The sequence below is a fragment of the Ranitomeya imitator genome, chromosome 10 (assembly GCF_032444005.1).
Source record: "Ranitomeya imitator isolate aRanImi1 chromosome 10, aRanImi1.pri, whole genome shotgun sequence".
NCBI classification, from domain to species: domain Eukaryota; kingdom Metazoa; phylum Chordata; class Amphibia; order Anura; family Dendrobatidae; genus Ranitomeya; species Ranitomeya imitator.
Genome location: NC_091291.1, coordinates 43,367,354 through 43,387,100, shown reverse-complemented (window position 1 = coordinate 43,387,100; position 19,747 = coordinate 43,367,354). Strand labels below are relative to the sequence as shown.

The following is a 19,747-nucleotide window of genomic DNA, read 5'->3' as shown; positions in this document are numbered from 1 at the left end:
ATTCTCTCTCTCTCCTGTAGAGCGTAAGCTCTTATGGTCAGCAAGGTCTTCTCTCTCTTTTAAGCTCTTAGGGTATGTGCACAAGTCAGGATTTTATGCAGAAATTTCCTGAAAAAAAGCGGAGATATTCAGCATAAAATCCGCACACGTATTTCCTCGTGTTTTCCTCGCGGTTTTCTCGTGGTTTTTGCTTTTTTTTAACGTGGTTTATGTGTGGATTTTTCGCATTTTTTCCGGAGCTTCCCAATGAATGAAATAGTGGTAAATCCACGAAAAATCTGCAAAATTAATGAAAATGCTGCGTATTTTCCCACAATGCGTTTTTATAGGCATGTGCACAAAAATTGCGGAATGCATTCAAAATGATGGGATGCTTAATGTATGTGTTTTTTATGCGATTTTGCCACGGAAGACCACCGAAAAAACACACAAAAAACACGAAAAATCTGGAACGTGTGCACATACCCTTACGGTCAGCGGGGTCCTCTCTATCTCCTGTAGAGTGTAAGCTCTTATGGTCAGCGGGGTCCTCTCTCCCTCCTGTATAGTGTAAGCTCTTACGGTCAGTGGGGTCCTCTCTCTCTCCTGTAGAGTGTAAGCTCTTATGGTCAGCGGGGTCCTCTCTCTCCTGTAGAGTGTAAGCTCTTATGGTCAGCGGGGTCCTCTCTCTCTCCTGTAGAGTGTAAGCTCTTATGGTCAGCGGTGTCCTCTCTTCCTGTACAGTGTAAGCTCTTATGGTCAGCGGGGTCCTCTCTCTCTCCTGTAGAGTGTAAGCTCTTATGGTCAGCGGGGTCCTCTCTCTCTCCTGTAGAGTGTAAGCTCTTATGGTCAGTTGGGTCTTCTCTCTCCTGTAGAGTGTAAGTTCTTATGGTCAGCGGGGTCCTCTCTCTCTCCTGTAGAGTGTAAGCTCTTATGGTCAGCGGGGTCCTCTCTCTCTCCTGTAGAGTGTAAGCTCTTATGGACAGTGGGGCCCTCTCTCTCCTGTAGAGTGTTAGCTCTTATGGTCAGTGGGGTCCTGTCTCTCCTGTAGAGTGTAAGTTCTTATGGTCAGTGGGGTCCTCTCTCTCTCTCTCCTGTAGAGTGTAAGCTCTTATGGTCAGCGGGGTCCTCTCTCTCTCCTGTAGAGTGTAAGCTCTTATGGTCAGCGGTGTCCTCTCTTCCTGTACAGTGTAAGCTCTTATGGTCAGCGGGGTCCTCTCTCTCTCCTGTAGAGTGTAAGCTCTTATGGTCAGCGGGGTCCTCTCTCTCTCCTGTAGAGTGTAAGCTCTTATGGTCAGCGGTGTCCTCTCTTCCTGTACAGTGTAAGCTCTTATGGTCAGTGGGGTCCTCTCTCTCCTGTAGAGTGTAAGCTCTTATGGTTAGCGGGGTCCTCTCTCTCCTGTAGAGTGTAAGCTCTTATGGTCAGCGGTGTCCTCTCTTCCTGTACAGTGTAAGCTCTTATGGTCAGCGGGGTCCTCTCTCTCTCCTGTAGAGTGTAAGCTCTTATGGTCAGCGGGGTCCTCTCTCTCTCCTGTAGAGTGTAAGCTCTTATGGTCAGCGGTGTCCTCTCTTCCTGTACAGTGTAAGCTCTTATGGTCAGCGGGGTCCTCTCTCTCTCCTGTAGAGTGTAAGCTCTTATGGTCAGCGGGGTCCTCTCTCTCTCCTGTAGAGTGTAAGCTCTTATGGTCAGCGGTGTCCTCTCTTCCTGTACAGTGTAAGCTCTTATGGTCAGCGGGGTCCTCTCTCTCTCCTGTAGAGTGTAAGCTCTTATGGTCAGCGGGGTCCTCTCTCTCTCCTGTAGAGTGTAAGCTCTTATGGTCAGCGGTGTCCTCTCTTCCTGTACAGTGTAAGCTCTTATGGTCAGCGGTGTCCTCTCTTCCTGTACAGTGTAAGCTCTTATGGTCAGTGGGGTCCTCTCTCTCTCCTGTAGAGTGTAAGCTCTTATGGTCAGTGGGGTCCTCTCTTTTCTGTAGAGTGTAAGCTCTTATGGTCAGTGGGCTCCTTTCTCTTTACTGTAGAGTGTAAGCTCTTATGGTCAGCGGGGTCCTCTCTCTCCTGTAGAGTGTAAGCTCTTATGGTCAGCGGTGTCCTCTCTTCCTGTACAGTGTAAGCTCTTATGGTCAGCGGTGTCCTCTCTTTTTTCTCTCTCTCTCCTCTCCCGTATGCATATTTTCTGCGCAATAAGAACCTTCCCAGTATTGAGATTTGTACAAATTTATTCACTGCAAATCAAATTATTTGGAAAAATGTCGATAGTTGTAATGCTTTATTTAGCAGTTGCTGTCTTTATTTATTCTACTCTTATTTCACACTAACTCTTTATTTAATCCCGTGTATAGTTTTGTATTTGTTTAGTAATTTATGCTTAAGATAAATGCAGAATAACATATATACACTCCACGTTTAGTCCTATTGAGTTAGCACATGGATGTAGAGCACACAACTAACCCATGTAATATAATATCATATTGTGGATATTAAAAAATGTCTTAAACTTAGAACATCCAAAATCTTTGAACATTAAAAAATGGATTGTTATATTTTACAGATTTTTTTCCCCATGTTTAAGAGCCATTGTATTGACTATTTTTTTCCTTTAAGAAGCCTGCAGCACCCCAACATTTTGCAATGCCTCGGACTGTGCACAGAAACTATTCCTTTCCTTCTTATCATGGAGTTTTGTCAACTGGTAAGTTTGCTTTGTGAATTTGACATTAACAATAATGCATTAAATGCAATTTTTTCTTACTGAAAAAGGACTAAATGTGTGTATACGTTAGGTAGAGTTAAAATATCTCCTTAATGTGTGCAGTACTATAGGCCTGGACGGCACAACCACATTAGCAGCAGCAGAACAAGCGGCTGTGGTCTGTATTGTTAATTGAAGAAATTCAAATTCTGTTGAAGGAAATGGAAAAGTTGTGCTTATTTTAAAAAAATATATGGTATATATAACAGACCTGGATAAATCTATACCACCAGTATAGTTGTGTACATAAGGGAAAAGTGATTCACTCTGCAGAAACATTAAGGAACTAAAGAGGAGAAGAAACCCTGGTAATAAATGTCTGCACACTCTCTGTGTATTTGTGTGTAACATGCAGTCTGTGTGTGTAACGTGTAGCGTGTGTGTAACATGTTTGTATGAGGGGAGATATGTGTCACTGCGCATAATGTTGTCACACAGAGGTGTAGCTAGGGTTTTGGTTCAGGGGGGGCGAAGCTTCTGAGTGGGCCCCTAACCAGGTAACCGTGATTACAACTCGATGACGCGCCCTAATAGTGGAGGAGAACCTCAGCAGATGACCGCGCTGTTACTGAAAATAATATCTATACAAAGACCAACATGGATATTACCGCCATATGGTCAATGAGGATACCAGTCCTGCAGAACAAATAAGTGACTACAGCACAGTTACAGATAATGTCTTACCGCTGATTTTCTTTCTGATGGAATCGTCACTTTTCTCGTCTTTTCCATCTGGCACAGACCGACATGACAACTTCTTCCAGCCAGGTCTCACCTGCAGAGAATACAACAAAGACACATTTCACTTCTCATATTCCAGCTCCATCACCATCTATTCCCGACCTGCACAAACTCCTCATCCTGCTGATACCCCAATACTGAGCCGCTGCTGCCGTATGTGTCCTATTACTGCACCTAATACCCCAATACTGAGCCGCTGCTGCCATATGTGTTCCTATTACTGCACCTGATACCCCAATACTGAGCCGCTGCTGCCGTATGTGTCCCTATTACTGCACCTAATACCCCAATACTGAGCCGCTGCTGCCATATGTGTTCCTATTACTGCACCTGATACCCCAATACTGAGCCGCTGCTGCCATATGTGTTCCTATTACTGCACCTGATACCCCAATACTGAGCCGCTGCTGCCGTATGTGTCCCTATTACTGCCCCTGATACCCCAATACTGAGCCGCTGCTGCCATATGTGTTCCTATTACTGCACCTGATACCCCAATACTGAGCCGCTGCTGCCGTATGTGTCCATATTACTGCCCCTGATACCCCAATACTGAGCTGCTGCTGCTGTATGTGTCCCTATTACTGCACCTAATACCCCAATACTGAGCCGCTGCTGCCGTATGTGACCCTATTACTGCCCCTGATACCCCAATACTGAGCCGCTGCTGCTGTATGTGTCCCTATTACTGCACCTAATACCCCAATACTGAGCCGCTGCTGCCGTATGTGACCCTATTACTGCACCTGATACCCCAATACTGAGCCGCTGCTGCCATATGTGTCCTTATTACTGCACCTGATATCCCAATACTGAGCCGCTGCTGCCATATGTGACCCTATTACTGCCCCTGATACCCCAATACTGAGCCGCTGCTGCCGTATGTGTCCCTATTACTGCCCCTGATACCCCAATACTGAGCCGCTGCTGCCATATGTGACCCTATTACTGCCCCTGATACCCCAATACTGAGCCGCTGCTGCCATATGTGTGCCTATTACTGCCCCTGATACCCCAATACTGAGCCGCTGCTGCCGTATGTGACCCTATTACTGCCCCTGATACCCCAATACTGAGCTGCTGCTGCCGTATGTGTGCCTATTACTGCACCTAATACCCCAATACTGAGCCGCTGCTGCCGTATGTGTGCCTATTACTACTCCTGATACCCCAATACTGAGCCGCTGCTGCCGTATGTGTCCCTATTACTGCACCTGATACCCCAATACTGAGCCGCTGCTGCCGTATGTGTGCCTATTACTGCACCTGATACCACAATACTGAGCCGCTGCTGCTGTATGTGTCCCTATTACTGCCCCTGATACCCCAATACTGAGCCGCTGCTGCCGTATGTGTCCCTATTACTGCCCCTGATACCCCAATACTGAGCCGCTGCTGCCGTATGTGTCCCTATTACTGCACCTGATACCCCAATACTGAGCCACTGCTGCCGTATATGTGTGCCTATTACTGCCCCTGATACCCCAATACTGAGCCGCTGCTGCCGTATGTGTGCCTATTACTACTCCTGATACCCCAATACTGAGCCGCTGCTGCCGTATGTGTGCCTATTACTGCACCTGATACCACAATACTGAGCCGCTGCTGCCGTATGTGTCCCTATTACTGCACCTGATACCCCAATACTGAGCCGCTGCTGCCGTATGTGTCCCTATTACTGCCCCTGATACCCCAATACTGAGCCACTGCTGCCATATGTGTCCTTATTACTGCACCTGATACCCCAATACTGAGCCGCTGCTGCCGTATGTGTGCCTATTACTGCACCTGATACCACAATACTGAGCCGCTGCTGCTGTATGTGTCCCTATTACTGCCCCTGATACCCCAATACTGAGCCGCTGCTGCCGTATGTGTCCCTATTACTGCCCCTGATACCCCAATACTGAGCCACTGCTGCCGTATGTGTCCCTATTACTCCCCCGATTGACTGTAATGCACCCCCACACAGTATACTGACCCCTTAGTAGCCCCCAAACAGTTTGATGGCTCCAGCACTATATAATGGCCCTTTCACTGTAATCCCCACACTGTACGATGGCCCCCTCACTGTAATCCCCACACTGTACGATGGCCTCCATATAGTATAATGCACCAGATAGTCCTCAATATAGTATAATTCACTCCCCATAGGCAGACTCTATAGCACAAGGCAGCACCCCATGGGCAGACTTTGTAGTATAAGATAGCACCCCATAGACAGGCCCTGTAATAAAATAGAGCACCCCCATAGGCAGATCCTGTAGTATAAGGCATCACCCCATAGGCAGATCCTGTAGTATAAGGCAGCACCCCATAGGAGAATTCAGTAGTATAAGGCAGCACTCCGATAGGCAGATCCTGTAGTATAAGGCAGCACTCTGATAGGCAGACCCTGTAGTGTAAGGCAGCACCCCCATAGGCAGATCCTGTAGTATAAGGCAGCACCCCCATAAGCAGATCCTGTAGTATAAGGCAGCACCCCCATAGGCAGATCCTGTAGTATAAGGCAGCACCCCCATAGGCAGATCCTGTAGTATAAGGCAGCACCCCCATAGGCAGATCCTGTAGTATAAGGCAGCACCCCCATAGGAGAATCCAGTAGTATAAGGCAGCACCCCCATAGGAGAATTCAGTAGTATAAGGCAGCACTCCGATAGGCAGATCCTGTAGTATAAGGCAGCACTCCCATAGGCAGATCCTGTAGTATAAGGCAGTACAGTTACAGCAGCGTAGCTCCGGGTGGGCCCCCTCATAGCTCAGAGCTCGAGGTGCTCGCACCCTCTGCCCCCCCTTCCCGGTAGCTATGCTACTAGGTGTCAGTGATTTGAAACCAGAGCTGAAGACACATAGTGGTCTGAGAGGGCGAATCCCTTAGACAATAGGACTTTTTTTTATATGTTATCATTTTTTTTGCCCTGACGGCAGAAAGGGCGTGATTACTTTGCTGACCCCTGCTATGGTTTATGCTGATCCACAATAAACCAGCAGGTGATTTACCACAAGAAGCGTTCCTGTGTCTACCTTGGGAAGCAGCTGAGTGAGTCAACCCCTCACAGTGTGTAGCATGCAGGTTGTTTGTGCAATGGAGTTTGTGTGCATACCTAGCATGGAGTGTGTGTAGCATAAAGCGTGTGTGTTACATGCAGCATGTTTATAGCATACAGTGTGTGTGTATAGCATTGAGAGTGTGAGCCACACATGCTGTGTCTGTAACATGCAGTTAGGTTGTAGCATACAATATGTGTAGCATACATAGTCTATAATACCGGCAGCGCAGAGGAGCGTTTATAGGTGTTAAAAAGTCAGCAATCACCCAATGAACAAACAAAATGGTCAAAACAAAACAATAGAAAATCATCGCTGTCTGCACCCATGACCCATAACCGATGACGTTCTGCCAACAACATGATACTGTATGGGGACAGAACGATCGTTTTACTGATCATTCTGTCACCATTATTTTTCGTCAGCCTGTGAAATGAGCCAGATATACGAGCACCGAATAATGTGAATACAGTCGATTGTGCTCATTTAAAGAAGCCCTCACATCAAAGTTCTTATCCTCTTACTATATTGCACTCATCATATTATATAGCACTGTGTACTTACAATTGCTCATTTTGCCCAGTAAATTCTTTCCATTTCCATTAGGTCTATGACATTACATCATTAAAAACTGACTAGCTGAATCTTTCTAAGCTCTATGTAGAAAAAGGAGGTCAATTTCCCCTGCACGAGTCATGAGTCACTGCAAAAGTCCCTGACAGAGGGAGAAGCAGAACAGCTGAATCAGGAGTTGAAGAGGGGCATGATTCATGCAGGGGAAAGAGACTTCCTGTTTCTACACAGAGAAAAGAGGAGAATTATCTGAGTAGAAAGGCAAAGTGAGCAATTGTAAGTGCACAGTGCTGTATAATATGATGATTGAAAAGTACAAAAAGAAGTCTAAAAGGTACAAAAAGTAATAATACAAATAATCACTGATTAATGAGATGCAGTTTTGTATTCATTATTTCTTGAACTGTTGTTACCATTGATGTTTCTATGAGAAGCTGGTAAAGTTAATAGAAAATATGGTGTATGATATATTTTCAAAAAGTCGGAGTAACAGTCAAAATACATTTACAACTGTTAGCGATAATCATTGTCCCTGTGGAGCCAAAATTGATTGGTTTTAACCGCTATATTATCTTTGACACCATGGAATGGTTTACCCAAGAAAAATTGACATTACTGTCATTAATGGTATAAAGAATGTTTTCGAGATGAGCAAAAACATCCAGACTAGCCTGATCTGGGGTCTCATTGGGTCCTCCAAGGAAGCCAGACTAGGCCAGTCCTCCTATCTGCAGCGGTAATGCTATGTCCTAGGTGCCTCTGCTGCTTACTAGGGTGCATGTCAAGATGTCGCGGAGACTTTAGTAAGTGGCAGAGGCGCCCAGGATGCCACAGAGGATTGCCGGTGCAGTAATGAACATTGGCCTAGACCGGGAGCCACGGAGAACCGAATTGCCGGATCAGTGTAGACCGAATCTTTTTGCTCATCTCTAGCAAGTATTTTTTATATTTACTCATATCTGTTATCTACTATACTTTTCTAATCCATTTTTTAGTTATTGAAATTAAAAAATGAATAACATTGTCCTGGGAACACTTTCTAAAATACAGAATGTTTACTGCATAGGGTATAAATCGGCACATAAAGAGGAGAAAAGGCCAAGAAGGGAGATGCTTACTAGGCAAAGTGCGCGAAACTAACGTACCAGCCATATTCCAAATACAGTGGGGCAAAAAAGTATTTAGTCAGTCAGCAATAGTGCAAGTTCCACCACTTAAAAAGATGAGAGGCGTCTGTAATTTACATCATAGGTAGACCTCTATTATGGGAGACAAACTGAGAAAAAAAAATCCAGAAAATCACATTGTCTGGTTTTTTAACATTTTATTTGCATATTATGGTGGAAAATAAGTATTTGGTCAGAAACAAACAATCAAGATTTCTGGCTCTCACAGACCTGTAACTTCTTCTTTAAGAGTCTCCTCTTTCCTCCACTCATTACCTGTAGTAATGGCACCTGTTTAAACTTGTTATCAGTATAAAAACACACCTGTGCACACCCTCAAACAGTCTGACTCCAAACTCCACTATGGTGAAGACCAAAGAGCTGTCAAAGGACACCAGAAACAAAATTGTAGCCCTGCACCAGGCTGGGAAGACTGAATCTGCAATAGCCAACCAGCTTGGAGTGAAGAAATCAACAGTGGGAGCAATAATTAGAAAATGGAAGACATACAAGACCACTGATAATCTCCCTCGATCTGGGGCTCCACGCAAAATCCCACCCCATGGGGTCAGAATGATCACAAGAACGGTGAGCAAAAATCCCAGAACCACGCGGGGGGACCTAGTGAATGAACTGCAGAGAGCTGGGACCAATGTAACAAGGCCTACCATAAGTAACACACTACGCCACCATGGACTCAGATCCTGCAGTGCCATACGTGTCCCACTGCTTAAGCCAGTACATGTCCGGGCCCGTCTGAAGTTTGCTAGAGAGCATTTGGATGATCCAGAGGAGTTTTGGGAGAATGTCCTATGGTCTGATGAAACCAAACTGGAACTGTTTGGTAGAAACACAACTTGTCGTGTTTGGAGGAAAAAGAATACTGAGTTGCATCCATCAAACACCATACCTACTGTAAAGCATGGTGGTGGAAACATCATGCTTTGGGGCTGTTTCTCTGCAAAGGGGCCAGGACGACTGATCCGGGTACATGAAAGAATGAATGGGGCCATGTATCGTGAGATTTTGAGTGCAAACCTCCTTCCATCAGCAAGGGCATTGAAGATGAAACGTGGCTGGGTCTTTCAACATGACAATGATCCAAAGCACACCACCAGGGCAACGAAGGAGTGGCTTCGTAAGAAGCATTTCAAGGTCCTGGAGTGGCCTAGCCAGTCTCCAGATCTCAACCCTATAGAAAACCTTTGGAGGGAGTTGAAAGTCCGTGTTGCCAAGCGAAAAGCCAAAAACATCACTGCTCTAGAGGAGATCTGCATGGAGGAATGGGCCAACATACCAACAACAGTGTGTGGCAACCTTTGTTAAGACTTACAGAAAACGTTTGACCTCTGTCATTGCCAACAAAGGATATATTACAAAGTATTGAGATGAAATTTTGTTTCTGACCAAATACTTATTTTCCATGATAATATGCAAATAAAATGTTAAAAAAACAGACAATGTGATTTTCTGGATTTTTTTTTCTCAGTTTGTCTCCCATAGTTGAGGTCTACCTATGATGTAAATTACAGACGCCTCTCATCTTTTTAAGTGGTGGAACTTGCACTATTGCTGACTGACTAAATACTTTTTTGCCCCACTGTATATGATGTATTACACACACTTTTTATTCTCTTGACATTATTTAAATTTTTTTGGGAAAGTTTAAATGGTGTTGGAAATTGTATCATTACTTTGACACTAAATAATGGTGTGAAGTAAGTTAGGCAAGAGGCGGCATTAGAAAGACAAGGGAATCTAACATATTTAGCTACAGGTATAGATGCCAAATTGGTCACAGTGAACCACTGATAATTTGCTGCAGTTTCTGTCTGGTCTCATTTTAGGCTATTTATTTTGGACAGGTGTAATCTGCCCCATTGTGTCTACAAGAACATTTTAGGATGCTTGGCGCTTCAGTCTTAAAGAGAACCTGTCATGTAATAACTGTCATGCACAGTGTAGGAAAGGCTAAGTGCAACACGAAAGGATGAGGGGAAGGGAGCCCAACACTAGGGAAGGGGGAGGGGGTAGGCAGATCTAAGTCTCCCTGTCTGCCCTAAACATCCCTATAGCTGTTCTGCACCTATCGCCAAGCAGGATCCTAATTCCTGCCCGACCCTTGCGATAAACCCTGCTTAGGGAAGGATGGGGCACTTGCCAATCTCCACTACACCTAAAGACAGCTGGCATTGACAAACAAAGGGAACACTTATATTGAGTAGACTCAGAGATGTAACACAGACGTCCTCCAGCAACACCAAAGAGGAAGATAGCCGACTGCTATAGTTCCAAGCCTCAACAGAGGAAAATGGAAATATCACAGGCGATTCCCAGAAGCAGACAGGAAGTCTATAAACACCCAGTCCAGGGTTGTCAATTAGAGCCGGGGAGAGGTTGCCCCTGGGTCCAAGAGTCAGGAAGACTAAGAAGGGAAAGCCAACCGCAGAGATCTTCTGCAGCCAAATGCTGTGCGACTGTCCAAAGCCTCTGACACTCCCATGACAATAACGCTATTAACCTGCAGATATGGAGGTTCTGACACCATGCAGCACCTGCACTGAGAGCCCCGCTGCCGGAGGGAAATTAACTTTATTTCCCCCCAGCAGCGATGGTTGTTCATTCATGGGGGTGGAGCCATCTCCATTTCAGTCACCTCTCAGTATATAAAGAGTGGCAGCTGTAACCACACCCAAGTACTGACTGACAGTCGGCTCAACGTTAGATTAAAGTCATTCTGGACATAATATTTCCTTGTAGATCCTGCTGCTCTACAGCTTTGTGCCCTGATATTCAAAACATTCAACACTGACATCTCTTTTTTTGTAGGGAGATCTGAAAAGGTATCTCCGAGCACAACGGAAGGCAGATGGCATGACACCTGACCTCTTAACATGTGATCTTGCAACCCTGCAGAGAATGGCATATGAGATAACGCTTGGACTTATGCACCTCCATAAAACCAATTATATACACAGGTACAGTATATTTTGTGCTCTGATAATAAGGCTTTTTTTTTAATAGACTTAACTTTTTAACTATTGGAGCATTTTGCAAAATAATATAATATACATAGTCATGGCCAAAATTGTTGGCACCTTTGAAATTGTTCCAGAAAATGAAGTATTTCTCCCAGAAAATTATTGCAACTACATGTTATGATATACACATGTGTATTTCATTTGTGTGTATTGGAACAACACAAAAAAAAACTGAGAAAAAAAGGCAAATTGGACATACTGTAATTTCACACAAAACACCATCAATAGGCCGGACATAATTTTGGCACCCTCAAACTTCACGCTGCAGCTCCAGCGCAGGTGTACTTTGTCTGCCCTATTGAGGGCAGAGCAAAGTACTGCAGTGCGCAGGCGCCGGGCCCCTCTGACCTTCCCGGCGCCTGCGCACTGCAGTACTTTGCTCTGCCCTCAACAGGGCAGACAAAGTATGCCTGCGCTGGAGCTGCGGCATGAAGACATGAAGAGGACGTCATTGTAAGAAGATGGGAGGCCCTGGACCAGACCGCGATGCCCATCAGATCGAACCTCCTACCCAGGTGAGTATAATATGACCTCTTTTTCTCATCTTTCAGAATACATCAGGGGCTTATCAACAGCATTACAGAATACTGTAGATAAGCCCCTGATGCCGGTGGCCGCAGCTCATCTTCGATTTTTGGGTTGACAGGTTCCCTTTAAAATCTCTCCATGGGTGTTCAATGAAATTTAGATCAGGACTCATTGCTGCCACTTCAGAACTCTCCATTGCTTTGTTTCCATCCATTTCTGGGTATTTCTTGAAGTACGTTGGGTTCATTGTCCTGCTGAAAAACCCATGACCTAGGATGCAAACCCAGTTTTCTGACTCTGGGCACCACATTGCAATCCAAAATCTGTTGGTAATCTTCAGATTGCATGATGTCTTGTATACAGTAAAGGCACCCAGTGCCAGAGGCAGCAAAACAAACCCTAAACAATTTTAATCTCCACCATATTTGACTGTATGCATTGTGTTCTTTCTTTGGAGACCTCATTCTGTTTTTGGTAAACAGTAGAATAATGTGCTTTACCAAAAAGCTCTATCTTGGTGTTATCTGTCCACAAGATGCTTTATCATAAGGATCTCCATAGATGCCTTTATCGATTTTTTTTTTTTTTTCTACGACAGACAGGATGGACAGATAATTGATCTGCCTATTCTTGCTACATACTGTCAATCAATCTCTATGTTACAGAAGCTGCTCAACATTCATAAAGACAGAGTTGACAGCATTGTGAGCACTTTCTTACCTCAACAACTCTGGAATCTTCAGTATTAGACCAGACGCACAGTATGGACAGCAGTTTGAGCAGTCCCTTCTTACCTCAGCACCCCTAGCATCTCCAGTATTAGATCAGATAGACAGGGTGGACAGCAGTGTGACCAGCCTGTTACCTCAGCACCCCTGATATCTCGAGTATTAGGCCTGATAGACAGGGTGCACAGCAGTGTGAGCAGCTTCTTCTTACCTCAGCACCCTTGATATCTCCAGTATTAGATCAGATAGACAGGGTGGACAGCAGTGTGAGCAGCCTCTTCTTACCTCAGCATCCATGATATTTCCAGTATTAGATCAGATAGACTGGGTGAATAGCAGTGTGAGCAGCCTCTTCTTAACTCAGCACTCCTAGTAATGTAATGATTTTATAGTTGCTGTAGAGCGGAATAAAATGTTGTTGGTTTTTTTAATTTCACTTCTTTGTTGAGGAAAAATTAGCAATAATATTAAGAACCTATTTTTTTTTAAGTTCAAATGGGTGTTATTAGATAGTTTTCACTTGGTGCGTGTACTTTATCTCTCTCTATGAGTTACCCAATTATAATCTGGCAGTAACACTACAGAAAAAGTTAAAGTCCACTCAATAACTTAGGTTTCTCAGTGTGTGAGATGTAAGGATGCAGCTGTGTTTTCTTGGTCTAACCGTCTCATGATTACAAAGTGATGGGAGATTAGAACACAGAAGATACACCTTTCAGATAAGGTCCTTGTGGTTGAAGGTACAGCACAGCTGAATTTAGCTGTGTCACATTACAAATCCTTCTATTGTCTCTCATTCTTTCTTTGCACTGTTAGCTCTGCTGTACTGCACTTTCTTCCACACTGCCGGTCCAGAGCTGTGTCAGTAATCACAGTTATGTCTCCTGTGCTCAAAAGTTGCATTGAGCAAAACAGACATAAGTGTGACTCCTCACCTCACCGGAAAGATAGTATGGGAGGATGGACAGTACAGCAGAGGTGAGCGTGATAGGAGATGAGATTTTCAATGTGACACAGCTAAACGTAGACTTTTTCCCACAAGGACCTTATTAGGTGAAAAATGCCTTGATTGCTAAGATCTCCACAACAAAGTGCCAAAACAAAAAAAACAAAACAACTTTTATTCTGTTTTGCAGCCACTACCATGAAAAATTTTGTGAAAAGTCAATTTTAAGAGGCACACGCCTCATAATGAATCATGCGCTTCACACTCCACCCTGCTCACTCATCAAGACTGACATGAAAACACCTTATTACTTACCTGTTACCGTCAAACTTCTGCTCACAGAGAGCGACTCCAATATGCAGATGTTATTGTATTATAAAAAGTATTAATATCTAGAAGGTTCTCCTGTTTTTCATCCAGCATGAATTAATCCATGAAAGATACAGCATATAACTGCTAAATTCTCTTGATAATATTTTTGTTTCATTTTTTAAAAATTGATTCTATTTTTGTTGTCTTTTTCTACATAGCGATCTTGCTCTAAGAAACTGTCTTCTCACCTCCGACCTCACCGTCAGAATTGGGGACTATGGCATATCTCACAACAATTATAAGGTCAGTGGAAATTTCAATGGTAGTGAGAAAAGTACAAGGATGAGAGAATAAGCTCTTGTTGTTGTGTTTCGGTAGTGGAGAAAAGGACAAAAGATATGGTAATACTATGTAAAAAAAAAAAGACATCAAGCCAATGTAGATAAACATAATATACCAATATGGACCAGCTGGGAAGCGGGTGGTCATACTATGCTCAATGTTTATCACTGAGTATTATGGCTTCTTCAGGGGTAGTAAAATCACTGAGTACTAAGGCTTCTTCAGGGGTAGTAAAATCACTGAGTACTAAGGCTTCTTCAGGGGTAGTAAAATCACTGAGTACTAAGGCTTCTTCAGGGGTAGTAAAATCACTGAGTACTAAGGCTTCTTCAGGGGTAGTAAAATCACTGAGTACTAAGGCTTCTTCAGGGGTAGTAAAATCACTGAGTACTAAGGCTTCTTCAGGGGTAGTAAAATCACTGAGTACTAAGGCTTCTTCAGGGGTAGTAAAATCACTGAGTACTAAGGCTTCTTCAGGGGTAGTAAAATCACTGAGTACTAAGGCTTCTTCAGGGGTAGCAAACTGTAGTATGTGGTAACACGCATGCAGCTTTTACAGAACAAGGCGATAAGCTTGGGGCATAGTCTGGTCTTATGCCTTTGATGCCATCTCTATTGTATAATTTCCTCCTTTTTCATACTTAAAGGGACTGTATCATTTCAAAACATTCTGGTTCCCATGGGGCATTTTCAGAAAAAATAAAAAGTATGCTCTACTGGCCTTCCCCGGAACCATGCTGACCCTCCACGATGCTCTCGGTGTCTATACTTGGGTGCAGCGTCAAGGTTGCATCTCTAGTGCTACAGCCAATAACTGAGCTCAGCGGCGCTGCCCATGTAGATGAAATGCACCGCTTTGTGCTAATGACTTCACTTATTATATCCCCCACTGCTGATGTGCTACCATCACTGCAGCTAATGAGAGACCCTGGGAGCATCAGCGTAGACATAGTGATGGACCCTGGGATGGTGAGTAAAGATAGTTTTTTAAAAAAAAAAATGCGCCCTGGGATCAGGATTTTCAGAAATGGGACAACCTCTTTAAAAGGATTCAGACCAGTTAAAATGAAAAAAAAAAATTATTTGTGCACCGATCTTTCACAGTTCCTGTCCTGACGCTTATCTCATCCCCATTGGTCTTTACCTCCTGGTCTGGAAATGGATGGAAATGACTGGTTGAGTGGACATTTCCAGCAATTTCTAGTGTGTTTCTAATTTAAAGGAATGGTGAGTGTTGCTTTGTCTTCTTCTTAACAAGGCTGTTATTTTGTATGCCTGCAGGAGGACTACTACATCACCCCGGATCGTCTCTGGATCCCATTACGCTGGGTCGCTCCAGAACTTTTAGATGAAGTTCATGGAAACTTAGTAGTGGTAGACCAAAGCAAGGAAAGCAATGTCTGGTGAGTCTCTTTCCTCCTCATCAACCCTTTTATTCTGACCTAGATTTCTTCTTTTGTTTCATTCGTAGACAGCTGATCTGTTCCGGATGCATTATTTAGTGCAGCTCGTCAGAACATACATATTTATCGTTACTCCGTGAACCGAATGGCCCAGAAATGTCTTCATTTTCTGTATGTTGTTAGGAATAAACAGCCATTATTAATCAAAGGCATGAATACGTGCGGTGATCATAGGTCTTGCGCTTGATGACGCCGAACATGTCAAAATGCCAACTTTGGCCAACATCTAAGGGTAATAAAAAACTGCATTATAACACCATGTCATGCAGGGAGGTGTATGAATGGTAAGACTAATGAATGGCCTATATTATTAATAACCCTATAGAACCTATTTAATTGATTCCTATTGTGTACAGGGCAGTACTTTACATTTCTATTCCGTGTTTATATATCCCTTGATGACTTGGCAATTTTTCATTTTTGTACTTTGTCTTTTGTTCCCCTTCTTTCAAGAGACATAACTTTTGTTATTTTTCCATCAACATAGTTGTACAAGGCTCTAGATGTAGTTTTGATTGACACCATTTATTTTTCCTGAAAAAACAGATAAAAAATCCAAGTGGTGTGAAATTGTGAGAAAAATGCAATTCCGCCATTGTTTTTGAGGTACTGTTTTACGATGTTCAAAAGTGACCCATCAACGTCATCAATCTGATTAGGTCGAAACAATACTTGCCTATATTTTAGTGGTGAAAAAGAAAAATTGAAAATTGGTAAGTCAAGCTTCTTCGATCCACGGAGCTGTGTGAAGTCTTTTTTTTTTTTCGGTGAGCCAATGTTTTTATCGATATCCTGTCAGGGTACTGCAACACTTTGACTGCTTTTTATGCCATTTTGGGGAGATATAACATGACTGAAAATCACCTGTTTAGGCATTTACATTTTTTAGTGGGGAGAATGGGATACAAGGGGGTGGGATCAATTCAAGCTATTATATTTTTTACAATTTTTTTACCACTTCATGACATATGGTTTTTAAAAATATGAAAAAAATACAAAAGTTCATATCATCCCAAATTGCCACATTACAAATAAAGACATTAAAAAATTCACATGTTTGGTATTGCAGCATTCATAGAAGTCCAGTCTATCAAAACATAAAATAAATTAATCCAATCAATAAATGGGGTAACAGGAACGAAAATCTAAATGCCAGAATTTCATTTTTTTGGTCGCCGCAACATTGTAATAAAAGACTTGTACAGTGGGGCAAAAAAGTATTTAGTCAGTCAGCAATAGTGCAAGTTCCACCACTTAAAAAGATAAGAGGCGTCTGTAATTTACATCATAGGTAGACCTCAACTATGGGAGACAAACTGAGAAAAAAAAATCCAGAAAATCACATTGTCTGTTTTTTTAACATTTTATTTGCATATTATGGTGGAAAATAAGTATTTGGTCAGAAACAAAATTTCATCTCAATACTTTGTAATATATCCTTTGTTGGCAATGACAGAGGTCAAACGTTTTCTGTAAGTCTTCACAACGTTGCCACACACTGTTGTTGGTATGTTGGCCCATTCCTCCATGCAGATCTCCTCTAGAGCAGTGATCTTTTTGGCTTTTTGCTTGGCAACACGGACTTTCAACTCCCTCCAAAGGTTTTCTATAGGGTTGAGATCTGGAGACTGGCTAGGCCACTCCAGGACCTTGAAATGCTTCTTACGAAGCCACTCCTTCGTTGCCCTGGCGGTGTGCTTTGGATCATTGTCATGTTGAAAGACCCATCCACGTTTCATCTTCAATGCCCTTGCTGATGGAAGGAGGTTTGCACTCAAAATCTCACGATACAAGGCCCCATTCATTCTTTCATGTACCCGGATCAGTCGTCCTGGCCCCTTTGCAGAGAAACAGCCCCAAAGCATGATGTTTCCACCACCATGTTTTACAGTAGGTATGGTGTTTGATGGATGCAAATCAGTATTCTTTTTCCTCCAAACACGACAAGTTGTGTTTCTACCAAACAGTTCCAGTTTGGTTTCATCAGACCATAGGACATTCTCCCAAAACTCCTCTGGATCATCCAAATGCTCTCTAGCAAACTTCAGACGGGCCTGGACATGTACTGGCTTAAGCAGTGGGACACGTCTGGCACTGCAGGATCTGAGTCCATGGTGGCGTAGTGTGTTACTTATGGTAGGCCTTGTTACATTGGTCCCAGCTCTCTGCAGTTCATTCACTAGGTCCCCCCGCGTGGTTCTGGGATTTTTGCTCACCGTTCTTGTGATCATTCTGACCCCACGGGGTGGGATTTTGCATGGAGCCCCAGATCGAGGGAGATTATCAGTGGTCTTGTATGTCTTCCATTTTCTAATTATTGCTCCCACTGTTGATTTCTTCACTCCAAGCTGGTTGGCTATTGCAGATTCAGTCTTCCCAGCCTGGTGCAGGGCTACAATTTTGTTTCTGGTGTCCTTTGACAGCTCTTTGGTCTTCACCATAGTGGAGTTTGGAGTCAGACTGTTTGAGGGTGTGCACAGGTGTCTTTTTATACTGATAACAAGTTTAAACAGGTGCCATTACTACAGGTAATGAGTGGAGGAAAGAGGAGACTCTTAAAGAAGAAGTTACTGGTCTGTGAGAGCCAGAAATCTTGATTGTTTGTTTCTGACCAAATACTTATTTTCCACCATAATATGCAAATAAAATGTTAAAAAAACAGACAATGTGATTTTCTGGATTTTCTTTTCTCAGTTTGTCTCCCATAGTTGAGGTCTACCTATGATGTAAATTACAGACACCTCTCATCTTTTTAAGTGGTGGAACTTGCACTATTGCTGACTGACTAAATACTTTTTTGCCCCACTGTATATACTGAAAAATGATATCAGTAAAAACATCCGCTCAAGGCTCAAATAATAAGCCTTCAGACAGCTCCATATCCCGAAAAAGGAAAATGTTACGGGTCTCGAAAAAAGGCGAGACGAGCAATTATTAATTGTCAAATTTCCACATTTGTTTCACACCCTAAATAAAAAGATGTACATATATTTGGTAATTTGTGTAATCGTAATGACCTGGAGAATCATATTACTAGGTCAGTTTTACCGTCTCGTGAACATGGTAAGTAAAAACAAAAAAAAAACAACATTTGGAATTGCCCTTTTTTGCAATTTCAATTCACTTGGAATTTTTTTCCGATCTCCTATGAGTCACATGATAAAATGAGTGGTGTTCAAAAATGCAACTTGTCGCACAAAAGAACAAGCCCTCATATGGTTATGGGGGTGGAAAAATAAAACGTTATGGCTTTTGGAACAAAAAAATGGAATATGGCCATGTCATGAAAGGGTTAATTGTTTTTTTTTCAATCATTAAAAAGCATAAATCAGATGCCTGCACGATGACAGCCAGGTACAGTATACGTTCCTATGAAACACTCCAGCATTTCAGAGAAAGTATGGTTAAAAGATTCAGCCAATGACCAAGGCTGGAGACCAGACTAGTCCTGGATCGGGATCTCCAGCGCTGCTAGAGGTGATTGATAGGTCTCTTCCTGTGGGAGAGACCTGTCAATCACCCTGTGTGATGCTGGGAAAGCCAGTTGGGGCAGTGACAGACTAGTCTCGTTTTCGATTATGGTCTCTGGAAGGATCTTCTAACCATATCTTCTCCAAAATGCTAGGGCGTTTCAGAAAATAATATGCTTGACTGCAATCGTGCTGGCATTGATTCATGCTACCCATGGTTTGGTCAACATGAATCAGCTGACAGGTAACAGTTAATAAAAAAAAGCTTTTTAAAAAATTAGAAAATTTCTGTGGTCAGAAAACTCTTCTGCAGTTAATGACAACTTTACCTTGAATCCAAAATAGGTCTCTGGGAGTAACAATATGGGAACTCTTTGAATTTGGAAGTCAGCCATATCGCCACCTATCAGATGAGGAGGTCCTAGCATTTGTAATCAAAGAACAACAGATGAAACTGGCCAAACCACGACTCAAGCTGCCCCACTCTGATTACTGGTAAGGGTACAATTCAGCAAGTAACGCAAGACCCCATAGACATTATGGGGGAAATGTATAAAGCCAATTTGTAACTATTCTCTTTTCACCACTTTTGAAAAGCAGCAAGAAAAGTGCTTGACCAACAATGTGCTGATCAATATATTATAGTTAAAACCTTCAGTTC

At 43.0% G+C, this 19,747-nt stretch overlaps 1 protein-coding gene across 6 annotated transcripts in view; it reads left to right on the top strand.

Annotated features, from left to right (window-relative positions):
* LMTK3 (lemur tyrosine kinase 3) overlaps positions 1-19,747 on the top strand; it is a 94,723-nt gene that overhangs the window by 44,773 nt on the left and 30,203 nt on the right. For 4 of the 6 annotated variants that reach the window (XM_069742693.1, XM_069742694.1, XM_069742695.1 and 1 more), the window contains 5 exons: positions 2,581-2,668; positions 11,086-11,234; positions 14,030-14,114; positions 15,435-15,556; positions 19,432-19,581. In XM_069742693.1, the coding sequence (XP_069598794.1) occupies positions 2,581-2,668; positions 11,086-11,234; positions 14,030-14,114; positions 15,435-15,556; positions 19,432-19,581 (594 nt within the window). The remainder of the gene's footprint in view (positions 1-2,580; positions 2,669-11,085; positions 11,235-14,029; positions 14,115-15,434; positions 15,557-19,431; positions 19,582-19,747) is intronic. The other 2 variants (XM_069742696.1, XM_069742698.1) reach the window with 1 other exon arrangement.